This window comes from Urocitellus parryii, chromosome X (assembly GCF_045843805.1).
Source record: "Urocitellus parryii isolate mUroPar1 chromosome X, mUroPar1.hap1, whole genome shotgun sequence".
Taxonomy (NCBI): domain Eukaryota; kingdom Metazoa; phylum Chordata; class Mammalia; order Rodentia; family Sciuridae; genus Urocitellus; species Urocitellus parryii.
Genome location: NC_135547.1, coordinates 1,639,303 through 1,655,000, shown reverse-complemented (window position 1 = coordinate 1,655,000; position 15,698 = coordinate 1,639,303). Strand labels below are relative to the sequence as shown.

The 15,698-nt window shown below is 47.1% G+C and overlaps 1 protein-coding gene across 2 annotated transcripts in view; it reads right to left on the bottom strand.

The window, feature by feature from the left end:
- Window positions 1-4,169: 4,169 nt before the first annotated feature.
- Mecp2 (methyl-CpG binding protein 2) overlaps window positions 4,170-15,698 on the bottom strand; it is a 61,412-nt gene continuing 49,883 nt past the window's right edge. Inside the window, exons 1-3 of one of the 2 annotated variants that reach the window (XM_077794057.1) lie at window positions 7,865-7,879; window positions 6,514-6,568; window positions 4,170-6,404 (exon numbers count right to left, since the gene is read on the bottom strand). In XM_077794057.1, the coding sequence (XP_077650183.1) occupies window positions 5,485-6,276 (792 nt within the window). In that variant the 5' untranslated portion in view covers window positions 6,277-6,404; window positions 6,514-6,568; window positions 7,865-7,879 and the 3' untranslated portion in view covers window positions 4,170-5,484. Of the gene's footprint in view, window positions 6,569-7,864; window positions 8,216-15,698 lie in introns of those variants that run through there. The other variant, XM_026412825.2, reaches the window with a different exon arrangement.

The following is a 15,698-nucleotide window of genomic DNA, read 5'->3' as shown; positions in this document are numbered from 1 at the left end:
TTTACCACTTGACACACAGACACTGCGAGCAGAGGGGCCGCCAGTGGGCAGGAGCCAAACCTCTTGGCCTTTTCACTGCATCTGCTCTCACTGCTGAGCAGGACCTGATAAAAGGTAAGGTAAACAGGGGGGAACTAGGGAGCAAAGGCCATTTGCCAAATGCCCCAAAGTTCTTGAATTCAAAGGCCAGACTTTGTTCCATAAAGGTCTGGTCCCTCCCTCTGCAGACAGGGGCCCTGTCCTCCTCCTTCACCGCCCTCTCTCCCTCTGCCCCAGGGGCTCTGTGCCTCTTCAAAGGGCAGGCAGGGTGATCTGGGGGAGGCAGAGAGGCTCTGGGGTGAGTTCAACAGGGAGTGCTAGGGTGCTTGCCACTCAGCCACTTCATTTGCACTCAACCTCTCCCCGACCAGAAGGGAGCAGAGCAGAAATGCAGAGGGAAGGCACCCCACCCTGGCAGAGGACCTTCCCAGTTCCCTCCATAGAACTGTTTTCCTGACAAAACAGTGCTCGGACAGGCTGTCAAGATAAGAGTGGAAAATTGGGTGGTGCTGGGACTTCTGGGCCACTGGTAAATGTTCTGCTTCCCACACCAAGAGCTGGCCTCTTGCAGCTTTGGGACCAAGCAGGCTGTTAACCTTCACACCACCCACAAAAGATAGAGTCAGAAGCCATGTCCTCGGGGACAACAACCTAACATGGTTCTCCACTGACAAAAGGCCCAGAATCTCAAGAGGCCCCTGGTTCTATCTCCTGTCGCAGGAGGCTTCAGATTGGAGTTTCCTTTGCCTATAATGTTCAACAGACATCTTAGGCCAAGCAGTAAGTATTTTTAGATCAGCATTTTTGCAAAAGCTTGCTCTTATTCATCAGAAACATCAAAATGTAATTTCCTGCCAAATGTTTTCTAGGTTTTCCTTCTAAATTGTTGAGAACTGGTTTCAGTGTTCAAATTTTCCCCTTTATATGTAATTTTAGGCTCTGGAGGAGGCAGTATCCTAGCGATTTATAACAATTAGACTAAGCCTTTTTCTAAAGATTGATATAGTATCTAAAAGAGAAAGACATCAAAATGGAGAGAATCAACAAATCCCTTCAGAGTGGAGCTGGTTCACTGATGCAGAGAGCAGGGATGAAGAGTGGGAAGAGGATGTGGAGGGAGCAGAGGGTTTGGCCCAGGCATGGGGCACTACTGCATTTGCCCCTGCCCCACTCCTGTGGCAGGTTTCTCAGGTCCCCTTCGGCAGCAACTTGGGGCTTTGCTATGCCATTGTCCACAAGGGGCTCTAGAAACTGCATACTTCCCGAAGTCTAGGCCATTGGTCCTAGAGTTTGCAGGTGTGAACCTGAATCTGGAGACCATAATGGGCAAGGACACGGGCTATGAACTGATGCGCAAAGGTCTTCTCAAAGAACCGGCACCAGTGATCTCCCCACCGTCGTCAGCCCAGACCCTGGCTGGCATGCTCTGTGAAAGGGGCTGTGGCTGGATGGGCACACAGGGCTCTGGCTGCTAGACTCCACTTGTGCTAAACGAAATCTGATTGGTCCCACCTGGTAGATTCAATACATACCCTTTTGCTCTCTCCTGGGCTTGAGCCACTTATCAGAGATCCTATTGGCTAAGGAAACTCCTTTCCCCACCTAACTTGGCAGTTTGTTTCTGGTTATTACTGTCTTTCATGATCACTGTCACAGCAGTAACATGCTCGGCAGAGAAGCAGGTGACATCTTAGGGCTGCTCTGGTTCCCATTTCCAATGTGTGTGGTTGCTAGTCTGGTATGATGCTACTGATGAATATACTGTTCTCTGCACCCACACTAGGGTGGCAGCTTTCACCATCCGGTGAGCTGAGAAGCTGGGGCTCTTGGCTAGTCTGGCATTGATAGACTGGGGGATGTGGTTTTTCTAGATGTCCCTTCTGCCTTTTGATATGGACATGCAGTGCCAGCAGAAGGGAGCTGTACTAGAGCCTGGCTGTGCTGAGCATCCTCAGCTCACTGCACTGTCAAGGCCAGCAATTCCACTGGTTACGATAGACCCACCAATGGGTAGGGCAGGGCCAGGCTGGGTATACCTGCGAGAAGCTGAAGGATATACAGCATTCTGTCAGGAGAGGAGGTAGTAACTAACAACTAGGACAGGGTAGGGGAGACTGTGGATGTGTGACCTTAGTGACTTAGCCCAATGGTATCTGAAAGCTGTCGGTCAATTCCTATATTCACATATTCACTGAAAGATGCCCCCCAATCTTCATAGTGTTCAAGTACAGACAAAATTGAGGTCACACCCCAAAACTGGGCCGGACACAGCTGGTGAGAATCCCATGGCTTAAGGCTTTCCCTCCAACCTCCTACAACTTGACCCCAAGGCAGGGGTGGCCTGGGAGCTGCAGGGCCCATGCCTGCCAGGGTGATAAACTGCCAAAGCTGCCTATTTAGACGCGACTGACTCATGATGCCCTTATTTGGGGAACAAGGAATGGGGAAAAAAGGGGGAAATGGATTAAACCCTAAGGAGCTGTAGACACCACCTGCAGTTTGGAAACCAACTCTAAGGGAAAGCATCTGGGGAGTGAGGAAACTGCAGGTGGGGCCCAACTGAAAGAAAACAACACTTGAAATGCTGTGTTCCCAACCATGAATGCCCAATCAACCCAGGTGACAGGGGGGCCTGGTGGCCCCTACACTCCTCTTCCCAAGACCAGATGGCACCCAGCCCAGGAGCCACATTTAGCTGGACTAAGTATAATGTGCAAAAACCACAACATTCTTCTTGGTGACAACCTGGCCAGGTGTCGTGCTTGCGTGGATAGGTAGGTGTCCTTTGTGGGTGCGAGGAGTGCGAGGCCACTGCAGGGTCAGGGGCCTTTTGTCCTTGGAGGAAGAGGAGTTCCAAAGTACTCGTACCCTCCTCTGACCCCCCTTCCCTTCCTGGGGAGGAGTCAGAAGTGAGGCTGGGAGGATCAACAGCAGAGCGGGCATAAGGGATTGGATCGGCTGATGGGAGTCTGGTTGCAGGACTTGCTTTTACAGCATAGGGAAATGGATACAAATATGCTAGAAAGTCCAACTATGACTCTACAAACAGAACGGGGCAAATTCCCTCGCTTCTAACCATTCCAGAAGAGACAAACACGGTTTTATCTTAAACTATTGATAGGAACTGTCAACTATGGTTCCTGATCACTAAAGACTGGCAAGGAAGTGCTAGACAGTTTCTATGATGTTTCACTCCTTCATGATTACACCGTATTAAGAAAGAAGCCAGGGGACAATAACTGAAATACACAAGACAACACGCACTTGACAGTTCATGGCAGCAGCTCACATGGGACGTGCCTGTGGGTGTTTCTGGAAGCATAAGACTGCTGTCTCATTTGCTACTTTGATAAAGTACTTCTCAGTTGGACAGATTTAGATATAAGAGACATCTCTGTAAACACAGAAAAGGATATACCAATATGATGAAGATATGCAGCTAGATAAGGACTTCCTGAACAGAGGTGAAAACTTTGGGATCCCAAATGAAGAGTGATCAATTAAAAATCCACAGCAAGCCCAAGCTTCTAAACCCCAACACCACACTCACAGACCAGAGATTGAAATGTGTGGTGTGTCGGCCCCGCCCAGTCTCTAGCAAGCAAAAGTAAAATAGTTCCACTGGAGGACTGGGTAGGGAAGGGAGGGCAGAGGAGGGACTGGGGACTTAGGTGCGGGTGCCAGCTCAGGTCTTGGGAGGGTTTGCACTTGTCTTGCCATCTGCCCTGCCACACTCTGCTAGACATCAGACTTCTGAGGGGGGCCGAGGGTGATGGGCCTGGAGCCCATGCTGGGCCACTCAATGACTAGCAGGCCACAGGGGACCTCTGTGCCTTCCTCAGATACCACATGTGGCCTAGCTTCTCTGGCCCACTTCTTTAAAGCAGAAGGGTGGAAAGGCATGTTGTTTAGGGTCTGAAGTCTTTTGCCTTTTTCTTACCAGGGAAGAGGGCCTACCTAGGAGAGCAAAAACTCACTGCTCTTCACAGATGCCAGGGCAGATTCAGCAGAGCCCAGGACTTCCTCAGGGATCAGAAATGATGGGGCTGGTGCTGGTAACAGGGAGGCAAAGGGGAAGGAGAGTTCTAGGGGGTGGAGCCAACTGTGTCAGCTCAGTGTATGGTTGGGCATTGTGGCTGCCTGGAACAGAGGGGATGAACTGGGAGGTAGGAGGAAGGGGAAGAAATGAAAGAATGAAATGAAAGACAGGCAGAAATGGAAGGACAGAAGAGAAACCAATCAGGAAGTCCTTATAAAATTGCAGCAAACACTTAGAGTTTCGGAGCTTCGTGGGAACCCTATGTGCTGAGACCACTTTAAAACAAGCGCAGGTATATACAGATCCAGGTAGTTCTGAACACCATCATGTCTGGTGGCTTGAGGGACAAAGTGTCACCAATTCAAGCCAGCTTGCTCTCAGAGCATCTGTTTGTTTTGAAGTGGGAACATGAAGACTCAATAGTGCAAATAATCTAAACTGTCCCTAAAGGAGAACTGGAAAGTAATTGGAAGAACATTTTCCCTCTCTTCCCTCCTTGCCCTTTGTCCCATCAATAAGTCCCTAACTACCAGTCACAGACTGCTCTGAGCCACTAGGAATCTCTCTTGCCCTGCTGCACTAGGCCTGGCCTGATCCTGGGCCAGCCTGCCTGTGCCTCCTCCTGCTGCTTCCATAGCTTCTCTTTAGCGCCACCCACTGGATGAAGTGCCTCGAGAATGGTTGATGCCACCTCACCCTGGGCCCTCTCCTGTGGCTCAGGCCAGTCTACACTCAGCAGTTCAGGACTCCCTCTTAGCCATGCCAGAGTTGGAGCAGACCAGGTGCCACCTTCCTGTCCTGTGAAATGTCATCAGTTTTGGACTGGGGCTGACGTGGGGCTAGACTTGTGCCACCACGGGTGGGATCACATGGGCCATAGCCACTGGCCATCTCCGTCGTCTTCTCTAAAGAATCCAACGGTCTCTCCTGCCTCATACCTCATTGTCCCACCATGGTTGGGAGTGGGAGAGGTGAGGGAGATAGAGTAGCTGTGGGTGGGGTACCAATGGCACCAAAAACTGGAGTGTCCTCTCAACTGTTCTCTGTCCTTAATGACCACATGAGGAAAAGATCTGGGTGGGAGGGGAGGTGCCTGGTCAACAGCTTGTCTGGTCAGTAGTATCTGCAGCAAGCCTTGTTGAAGGAGCCTAGTTTAGAAAAGTGCAAAGCTACTTCTGGCCCTGGTTAGGTCTTCAACCTGACTGTGCTTGTCGGTAAGAAAAACATCCCCAATGCTCCAACTACTCCCACCCTGAAGCCACGAAACTCTAAGTTTACTGAAAGAAAAAAAAATATTTTTTATTTCAGTTAATCGGGAAGCTTTGTCAGAGCCCTACCCATAAGGAGAAGAGACAACAGCTGCCTTTATTCTTGTTGGTTTGCTTTGCAATCCGCTCTGTGTAAAGTCAGCTAACTCTCTCGGTCACGGGCGTCCGGCTGTCCACAGGCTCCTCTCTGTTTGGCCTTGGCATGGAGGATGAAACAATGTCTTTGCGCTCTCCCTCCCCTCGGTGTTTGTACTTTTCTGTGGCTGTGGCGGCAGTAGCAACGGCGGGCTGAGTCTTAGCTGGCTCCTTGGGACAGCCGTCACTCTCCAGCGAGCCTCCTCGGGGCATCTTCTCCTCTTTGCAGACACTGCTGCTCAAGTCCTGGGGCTCAGGGGGGCTGGTGGGGTCCTCGGAGCTCTCAGGCTCGGGTGGGGGCGGGGGTGGGGGCGGGAGCAGCGGCACAGGGGCCTTTGGGGACTCTGAGTGGTGGTGGTGATGGTGGTGCTCCTTCTTGGGGGGTGAAGAGGCGCTGCTGCTGCGCCCCTTGGGGCTGCTCTCCTTGCTTTTCCGCCCGGGGCTCTTGCAGGTCTTCAGTCCCTTCCCACTCTTCTCACCGAGGGTGGACACCAACAGGGGCTTCACTACTTCTTTGACCTCAATGCTGACTGTCTCACGGGTCTTGCGCTTCTTGATGGGGAGCACGGTCTCCTGCACGGACCGGATGGAAGACTCCTTCACGGCTTTTTTCTTGGCCTCAGCAGCAGCAGCTGCCACCACACTCCCTGGCTTTCTGCCCCGTTTCTTGGGAATAGCCTGGGGATCAGCCTCAGCTTTTCGCTTCCTGCCAGGGCGTTTGATCACCATGACCTGGGCAGATGTGGTGGCTCCACCCCCCTCGGCCTTGCCCCCAGGTGATGCTTGAAAAGGCATTTTGACCAGGAGCTTCCCAGGACTTTTCTCCAGGACCCTTTTCACCTGAACACCTTCGGATGCTGCTGCCTTGGGTCTCGTGGTGCCGCTCCCTTTGGGGCGTCCCCGACCTCTGCCAGTTCCTGGAGCTTTGGGAGATTTGGGCTTCTTAGGTGGTTTCTGCTCTCGCCGGGAGGGGCTCCCTCTCCCAGTTACCGTGAAGTCAAAATCATTAGGGTCCAGGGAGGTGTCGCCTACCTTTTCGAAGTATGCAATCAACTCCACTTTAGAGCGAAAGGCTTTTCCTTGGGGACTGTGGGACAAATGAAGAGACACAAAGAAAAATCAGAAGCTTTCCATAGCAATATCAGAAATGAGGCAGAGCAGATGGTGCTGGTGAGCTCTCTGATAGATGTTATACTCGATCAAGAGTCACACTGAAAAAAACTCAGGATGAGCTAAAGGGGCACAACCAGGTCAGATGTATGGGCAGGAATCAGGTCACCAGGGAGTGAGCACCTGTATGGCCTGCTCTGGTGCCAGAACAACTCAGTGCTGGCTGCTCACCAGATGTTGGCTGGAAGCCCTGATGGGGAGCACGATCTCCTGTATGGAGCAGATGGAAGACTCCTTCACGGCTATAACTATAACCCAGGTGGACCTGACTATAACCCAGGCCACTCCTCTGACCTTCTGTACAATCTAGCAACCAAAGGGGTCAGGTTTAGTAAAGTGGGGGCCATCAGGCTGGGGCTCATTCTGCTGGTTGTTGCCCAGGCCTGATCCACCATCAGAACATTCCTGTGTCTGAACTTGGGCATGGTGCTCAGTTGCTCTGGAAATCCATTTCAGTGGGATAATGCTTTGCTAATCCTTCTTAGAATTGTGGAATTAAATGAGACTGTTCACAATCATACTTTGAAAACTGCTAGCCTTTCTGGGATCATTTAAGGTGCAGAACTGGGATGTACTTCTTAACTGCTCCTCTAAACCTTTGACCCTGGAAGTTAACTCTGCTTCAACCAAGAACACCCAGCTGTCACTCTAATGCTAGACAAATGCAAAGGAGACAGCTGGAAATGCACATAGAGCCTGTCTGCCTCTTTTCCCAGAAGCCCTTTTAGCACACCTTACCCAATACTGATTTGCAGAGGAAAATAAAATAAGACTAGATACTTCTGCTATTTCATCTCCAGACAAGGACTTGAGGTATGGCAAGGGTAAAATGGGCCTGCTACCCCTAGCACTTCCAGGCAGGATAGAGACCTCTGTACAAAGTCTTTTTTTTTTTTTTTTTTTTTTTGAAAATTTATTTATTTATTTTTTAGTTTTCCGCAGACACAACCTCTTTATTTGTATGTGGTGCTGAGGATCGAACCCAGGCCGCATGCATGCCAGGCGAGGGCGCTACCACTGAGCCACATCCCCAGCCCCTGTACAAAGTCATTTTTAAGCATACCTGGTCCTTCTGTTCATTATTTTTTTCGCTCCCCAGGTGGGGTTATCCACACACATTTTTCTGATCAATGAGCAGCAAAGAGCTATAATTCCAATGGATCCCTGTCCCTGACCTTCCCACCCTGGAGAAACAAGACCAGCTCTTACTTACTTGATCAAATAGACATCATACTTCCCAGCGGAGCGGCCAGACTTCCTTTGTTTAAGCTTTCGTGTCCAACCTTCAGGCAGGGTGGGGTCATCATACATGGGTCCCCGGTCACGAATGATGGAGCGGCGCTGTTTGGGGGAAGCAGAAGCTTCTGGCACAGCTGGGGCAGAGCCCGATCCTTCTGATGTCTCTGCTTTGCCTGCCTCTGCTGGCTCGGCAGAATGGTGGGCTGATGGCTGCAGAGGCTCATGTTTGCCTTCTTTGTCTTCTTTCTTATCTTTCTTCACCTTTTTAAACTTCAAGGGTTTGTCCTTGAGGCCCTGAAGATCCTGGTCTTCTGACTTTTCTTCCCTGAAGTGTTAAACAAGTATGTAAGTATCACAGAGAACACACTGGTCTGCAGAAAAGCAAGCAAGGGCAAATTTGGAGCACATGTGAGGCTACTGCATACCCAGATCCTGGTGACTTCCCCAGTGTATTCCTGGGCTAGCCTGGGGCCCAATGCAGGGACTCTGGGTTGCTAGTGGTGTTGACCAAGTGAATCTGACCCATAATGTGGCCACCCCAAGTCCCAGTCAGAGCATCTCAAGGGAGTGAGCAACCTGTACGGGTATCTTTCTTTTGAGTATAAGCACTTGGAGCTTCTTAGCAAATCACTTTGGCAGAGGCCAATTTATGAGTCATACCTGAGGGCTCCTGGGCTTGCCGACTGACAAGAGGCCCTCCACGGGAAAGGAGTTGCTCACCCCAATGGGGGTGGGAGTTTCCTCCAGGAAGGCCCAGGTTTGGGTGAGTTTTTGGTTTTCTCAAGTGTGTTAACACACCTATCAAATCTGTGCTCAATAAAAATCAGCGTGTGAGGCACAATACAACTTGATGATAGGAACATGGCCTAGCACAACCCCCAGGGAGATGGTATACAGCAGTGTCATGAAAACACCTTATACAAGGTTTATAGCCAGCCAACCTGTGTTCAAATTCTGGCTTTGCCACTTTCCAAACATAGAACCAGGCAAGTGACTTCAGTATTTCTTGCCTCAGTTTCCTCATCTCAATAATGAGGCCTCCTTACTGTGACTATAATGGAATAAAATTCCTGAAGGTACTATATAAATGCCAGCTATTGCCAACTGCTGCTCAGGGTTCTGGTGTGAGAAGAGATTCTAGGTCATGTTTTGTTTTTGTTTTTTTTTTTTTTGTGTGTGTGTGTGTGTGTGTGTTTGTGTGTGTGTGTGTTCCTCGGGATTGAACCAGTGCATGTGCACCCAAGGCAAGCACTCTACCAAATGAGCTATATTGCCAGCCCTCACATAGGCCTTTACTGCAAGACACTCCCTTATAAGGAATGGCCTTGGTCCCAGCAGATGTGGAGGGAAAAGGACAAAGGTTTAGTTCAGTGTGTCCCCTTCCTGCTGGCACAGATGAGCACCCAAAAGCACTCTCCCCATTCCTCAGCAGGATGCCTGCCCATTATTTTATGAAGACAGAAGCAGCTCCCTCCCTACACATCAGTTCAGCCTGGTAGGGTCCCTTCCTCATGTATTTTAGGGATCAGTTTGGCTGTAATGCTCTAGCAACCATCTGAGGGAAACAAGAGACTCCAGGACTTCAGAACCTGGCAATGCTGTGGCCTGTACCTCTGAGCTGCAGGCCAGGTCAAGGGAAGCTTATAAAGAAACAGCAGCTACCCCCCAGTTCCTTGGTTAGCAGTTTATTCTGGAAAAGAACATGACCATTCTTTTGTGTTCTCAGCTCTAGAGTTCCCTGTCCTACTTGGTTCATGTTAGTGCTGGTCACCGCCACATGACTGGTGTACCCCAAGCAACTTCCGCTCTTGCCCTCATTGTGGAAACTGCAATAAAGGCACTGTGGTGTGCACCAACAGGAAACTGGATCTCAAACAATGTGGTAAGTCACTAAAGGCTGGTTAGTTAGCTCCAGGACTCAGAAGCTACATGGACAAAACTTTCCAGAATGATCAGGTCAGGTGTGGGGAGGCAGCAGTGGCTCCCACTGAGTGAGAAGATCCTAGTGAGGGAGCACCCCAGCTCCACTGTGGCTTATTCCTGAATTTCTGCTTATCCTGAATCTTCCTGTAGCAGTTTAGGGTCCATAGTGGGGCTGCTAGTTTCACCTAGAGCCATGCCACATATAGATGCATCTAATAGCCCATGTGGGGGGCCTTTTCTCACTGAAAAGTATGTGTCCCTAATGTGTTTCAGCACAGGCTCACTTTTTAAAAAAATTTTTTTAGTTGTAGATGGACACAATACCTTTATTTTATTTAGTTTTATGTGGTGCTGAGGATCAAACTCATTGCCTCATATGTGCAAGGTAAGTACTCTGGCACAGAGCCACAATCCCAGCCCTCGCTTTAAAAAAAAAAAATCTTTTTTTTTAAGTTGTAGATGAACACAATACCTTTATTTATTTATTTTATGTGGTGCGGGGGATGGGGATCAGAACCCAGTGCCTTATGCATGCCAGGCAAATGCTCTACCACCGAGCCACAAGCCACAACCCTGCCCCCCCCCACTTTTCATTTCTGTCACTCTTAGGGTTCTCAATGGTAAATGAGTAAAAGCCCTGGGAATGTAGGTGTGGCCTGTGGCTTGATTATTCAGCCATTGGGGCTGGACCACTAGGCAGCAACTCTCCATGGAGAGGAGAGAAGGGGAGCTCACTAACAGAGCAGGCAAGAGAAAGGCCAAGGCAGCAGACAGGCATTCTACATAAATCCCCAGGGTCCTGCCTAATGCCAGGGCTGCTCCCTGGAAACTACACAGTGCTGGAGTCTGAGAAAAACACTGGACTAATGGGAAATGTTGGCTTCTTCAGAAATCTCATTTGTATTCTCAAATACCTTAACTACCACAAGGTCAAGTACCAACTATATGACCAAAGAAATGCCTTCCAGAAATCTTCTGAGAAGAAAAGCATGATGATATTCACAACAGCATTATTTTGACTAGCCAAAGACTGTAGACCCTTCAGATCCCTGCCATCAGGGGCCTGGTGAATAAACTATGGTACAGCCACATGCTGGACTTTGGAGCTTCATAAGGATGACCTGCTGCAAAGTGAGTTCCAGGATTCATTGTTAAGTGAAAAAGTAAAATGTAGAAGTGTTTATCAAACTACCTGTGGTGCAGGAAAGAGAAACTGAGGAAGGACAGAAGCCATTAGTTGGCCTGGAGGTAGCAGGAACAAGGTGAGAAAGCTTTAGTAGTGCCCTGGGTGGAGCTCAGGGTGGAGTAAATGGAGGATATAGTACCAGCCTGAGGGTAGAGAGAGAGTCACTGGTGGACTGATGTGGGGCAGGGGTGAATTAAGGACCAAGTTAGGGGCTGGGGATGTGGCTCAAGCGGTAGCGCGCTCGCCTGGCATGCGTGCGGCCCGGGTTTGATCCTCAGCACCACATACCAACAAAGATGTTGTGTCCGCCGAGAACTAAATAATAAAAAAATTCTCTCTCTCTCCTCTCTCTCTAAAAAAAAAATTAAAAAAAGGACCAAGTTAAAGTGTGGGGGGACACTGTGCCACTGATTGAGAAGGGAAAGATCGATGAGGAGAGGCCCTCAAAGGCTTTTTAGCTACAACATATAAAAGGGGAAAGATGTGCTTGGACTTTGACTTGGGCCTAAGTCAACTTTCTTTTTTTTAGGTTCTAGTATAAATTATAGTAAAAACATAATATATAAAGTTTTCCTTGGGCTGAGGTTGTGGCTCAGAGGTAGAGCACTCGCCTAGTATGCGTGAAGCACTGGGTTCAATACTCAGCATCACATAAAAATAAAACAAAGATATTGTGTCCACCTATAACTAAAAAAATAAATATTAAAACATTTTTCTCCTCTTTTTATACTAGGGATGGAGCCCAGGGGTGCTTAACCACTGAGCCACATCCCTAGCCCACTTGAAACAAGATCTCACTAAGTTGCTGAGGCTGGTTTTGAACTTGCAACCCTCCTGCCTCAGTCTTCCAAGCTGCTAGGATTACAGGTGTGTGCCACTGTGCCCAGATTTTTTGATTCAGCTGATCTGGCTAGCTAAGCAAGTGTTCTCTTTCTCTCTTACTGCTCCATGTGCATCACTGCTGAAGCTATGTGCTCAGTTGAGGAGGACAACCACCCCAGATAGAGGAGGACTGTTCTTTGGTCAAGGGTATATAAGTAGCTACATTCCCATGCTAGAATCTCTAAACAACTCGTTTTTAATCCTTTTTAAGTGTCCAATAAGTGAACTTTAGTATTACTGAAGATGGGGAATAAAGGGCCTCTAATTCTAGTATTCTAGTTCTGCAGGTGAAATTATTTGAAGTAAATAATAACCATATGATGATTTTCCATTTTGTGCACTGAAAGGCACAGATGTTTGTTATTGTATTTTCTCACTGTTAATTCATATTTAAAAAGAAATAAGAAAATCCCACAAAGAAACCTGGATTCTGTTTGGCATAGAATAGAGTTAAAATTTATATAAAATAGGCTCTCCAAATGAGTTTACCCTGACCCACGGGTCTGCTCAGTCCTAGGGTGAATGGGGCACTTGTACATCCCCATTTCCAGGGTGCTAGGCAGCTTCCCAAGGCTGCTCTCCAGGGGTTTACTAAAATATATTTTTTTGAAGATACCAAACACACATCTTCACCCTTCCTGTAATCAGACCATAAGTAGACACACAATCTTGCGATGAATTATGAAGAGAACTAAGCCCCTAGTTTACACATTCATATAGTTGAGAGTTGGATGAATCCTTAGAAAAACTACCCATTCAACACTTGTGTGTTATGAATGAAAAAAAGGAAGTTCAACTATACAAAGAAACATGTCTGAGGTTACTACTGAGTCTACAACCAAGAAAAAATACCTCCTGATGCCTGGCTTTGCTGTAATACACATGTGCACATGTGCTCTTTGATAGCCTTTGTTATTGTGCTATCCTATCACCATTGTGGTGCCTTTCCCTAGAAGGAAAAGTGACCAATGATGCCTTTCCTGTGTCACCAGAGGCTCTCAACCTGATCCTTCCCACATATGTCTCCATTTAGAAATCTTTGTCTTGCAGATTCAGTTAAAAAGGCACTTTGGACAGGCCTCTCAGCTTCTGCCTCTCCTCTCCCAATTCTGTAAGCCAGGCTTCCCCATGAACCACATTGTACTTAAAATACACAAGAGTGGGGGCTGGGGATGTGGCTCAAGCGGTAGCGCGCTTGCCTGGCATGCGTGCGGCCTGGGTTCGAGCCTCAGCACCACATATAGACAAGGATGTTGTGTCCGCCGAAAACTAAAAAATAAATATTAAAATTCTCTCTCTCTTTAAAAAAAATACACAAGAGTGTACCAATCTCCCACTTCTTTATTCGTGTACAGTGTAGGCACAGGAGCAACACTTGTATCTGCTTTGTGTGTGTGAATGTGTGTGTGGTATTGAGAATTGAACCCAGAGGTGCCCTACCACTGAGCTACATCCCCAGCCTTTTTAATTTTTATTTTGAGACAGGGTCTTGCTAAGTTGCCCAGGCTGGCCTCCAACTTGTGATCCTTCTGCCTCAGCCTCCTGAGTATCTGGGATTACAGGTATGTGCCCAGTTTACATCTGCATCTTTGGATGGCTGTACCCCTCTCTTCTAGTAAGCAAGGGCTAGCTTAGCAGTAAAATCAGCTGGCTCTGAACAAGTGAATAAAATTATGAGTTTAGGAACTACCAGTACTCTTTTGGACATCAGCATCACGAGAACAGTGGTATGAAGGATGGTTACACCATGAAGATGGATGAGCTTCCAGCAATGTAGCACACAGTCCTTCTGCTGAAACAACTAAAAATGCTGGACTAAATATATTTTAAAAAACACTAGAGAAGACATTATAAGAATGTTTTAAATGTACCTACACACTAGTAAGTAAGGAATACACAGGGTAAAGAGTTAGGAGACTGAAGCAAAGCAACAAGTGACTGCAACATGTGGCCCTGGACTGGATTTTGGGTTGAAAGATACTAACAAGGGATTAATGGGCTGGGTATGGTGGTATAATCCCAGAGATTTGGGAGGCTGAGGCAGAACTGAAATTCAAGGCCAGCCTGGATAACTTGGTAACACCCTGTCTCAAAATAAAAACACAAAAAAAAATAGAGCATTGCTGGGTTTGATCCATTGTGTGTATGTGTGCACGCGTGTGTGTGTGCACACAGAATTTATGGGGCATATGGGGAAACATGAATAAGGTTCTAGTTAGCTCACTGATGGACTTCCTGAGTGTTGTAACTGTACTGTCTGCTCTTAGGAAAACCAGGCTTAAGTGTTGAGGAGTGAAGTGCCATGATGACTACAATTAACTCAAATGTATGCAGTGCCAATATGGTAACATGTTTAAAAAGGGGGAAATGACAGCAACATTTAGAAGCTGTGCTGGTGATGGAACTCAGGGCCTCTTACATGCTAGGCAAGTGCTCTGCCACAGAGCCAAATCTTTAGCCCTAACCGTAATATTCTGAGGCAATGACAGAGAAGCTTCTTAACAAAGAGAACACTTTCATGTTACACAAAGACATTACAACAAACAGTTGGAAACATCAAGTAAGAGTCTTCTTTTAGTGGTGAAAGAATCATGATGCTTTTCACAATGTTATCTGCTATATGGTGAAGTGCTGAGTGGGAATGAAGACGTAGAAACATTTCTCCCTTGTTTAAGAAAAAAGTACCACCGAAGAAGGACCTTGCAGCAGCATGAGGAAGCAATTAAGGTGTAGTTATGATGAAAAGGGATGATGAGGGCTGGGGTTGTGGTTCAGCAGTAGAGCGCTCGCTTTGCACATGTGAGACCCTGGGTTCGATCCTCAGCACCACATAAAAATAAATAAGTGAACTAAAGGTATTGTGTCCAACTACAACTAAAAAATATTTTAAAAAAAGGGATGATGATGCTGTTGGGGGCATGTGCTAATGGAGACTGCAGTGTGCATGGTATACTTGGAACAAGAATTAATGGTTTCATTAATAAACTGTGATTACTAAACCACACAGGTTTGAAGTGGTCTACCAAACCACCCCATTTTTTTCTATATGAACTTAAAAAAAATTTTTAGTTGTAGGTTGACACCTTTATTTTATTTATTTATATGTGGTGCTGAAGATTGAACCAATGCCTCACAAGTGCTAGGCAAGCACTCTACCACTGAGCTACAACCCCAATCCTCTACATGAATTCATTTTTAAAAGTTTTTGGTAGGGCTGGGGTTGTGGCTCAGTGGTAGAGCACTTGCCTAGTATGTGTGAAATCTTCAGTACCACACAAAAATAAAAAATAAATAAAGGTATTGTGTTCATCTACAACTAAAAATATATACCAAAAAAAAATTTTGGGGGTACTGGGGATTAAACCCAGGGATACTCTACTATTGAGCTACATCCCTATCTCTTCATTTATTTCTGTTTGTTTGGTAACGGGGTCTCTCTAAGTTGCCCAGGCTAGCCTTGAACTTGCAATTCTCCTGCCTTGCCTTCCCAAGTTGCTGGATTATAGGCATGCACCACTGCACTCAGTTGAGAACTTGTATTTTTTTTTGCTGTTAATCAATTTATTTTATTTTAGAATTCATATTTTTATTGTATGATTTGTGGAACACAGACTTTTTTTCAGGAATGCATATATCATATTGGAGCAAAAAAGGCCTTCACAAATCTTAAATATCTACACAAATCATGAGGTAACACTCCTGTGTGATAAAGCATCATTCACAGATTCTGTTAGTAGAATGCCATCATTAGATCAAATCCTTCATTTGATATAGCAAAGGAAAATTAAGAGTTGCAGGAATCTTGGTTTCAGGCCAA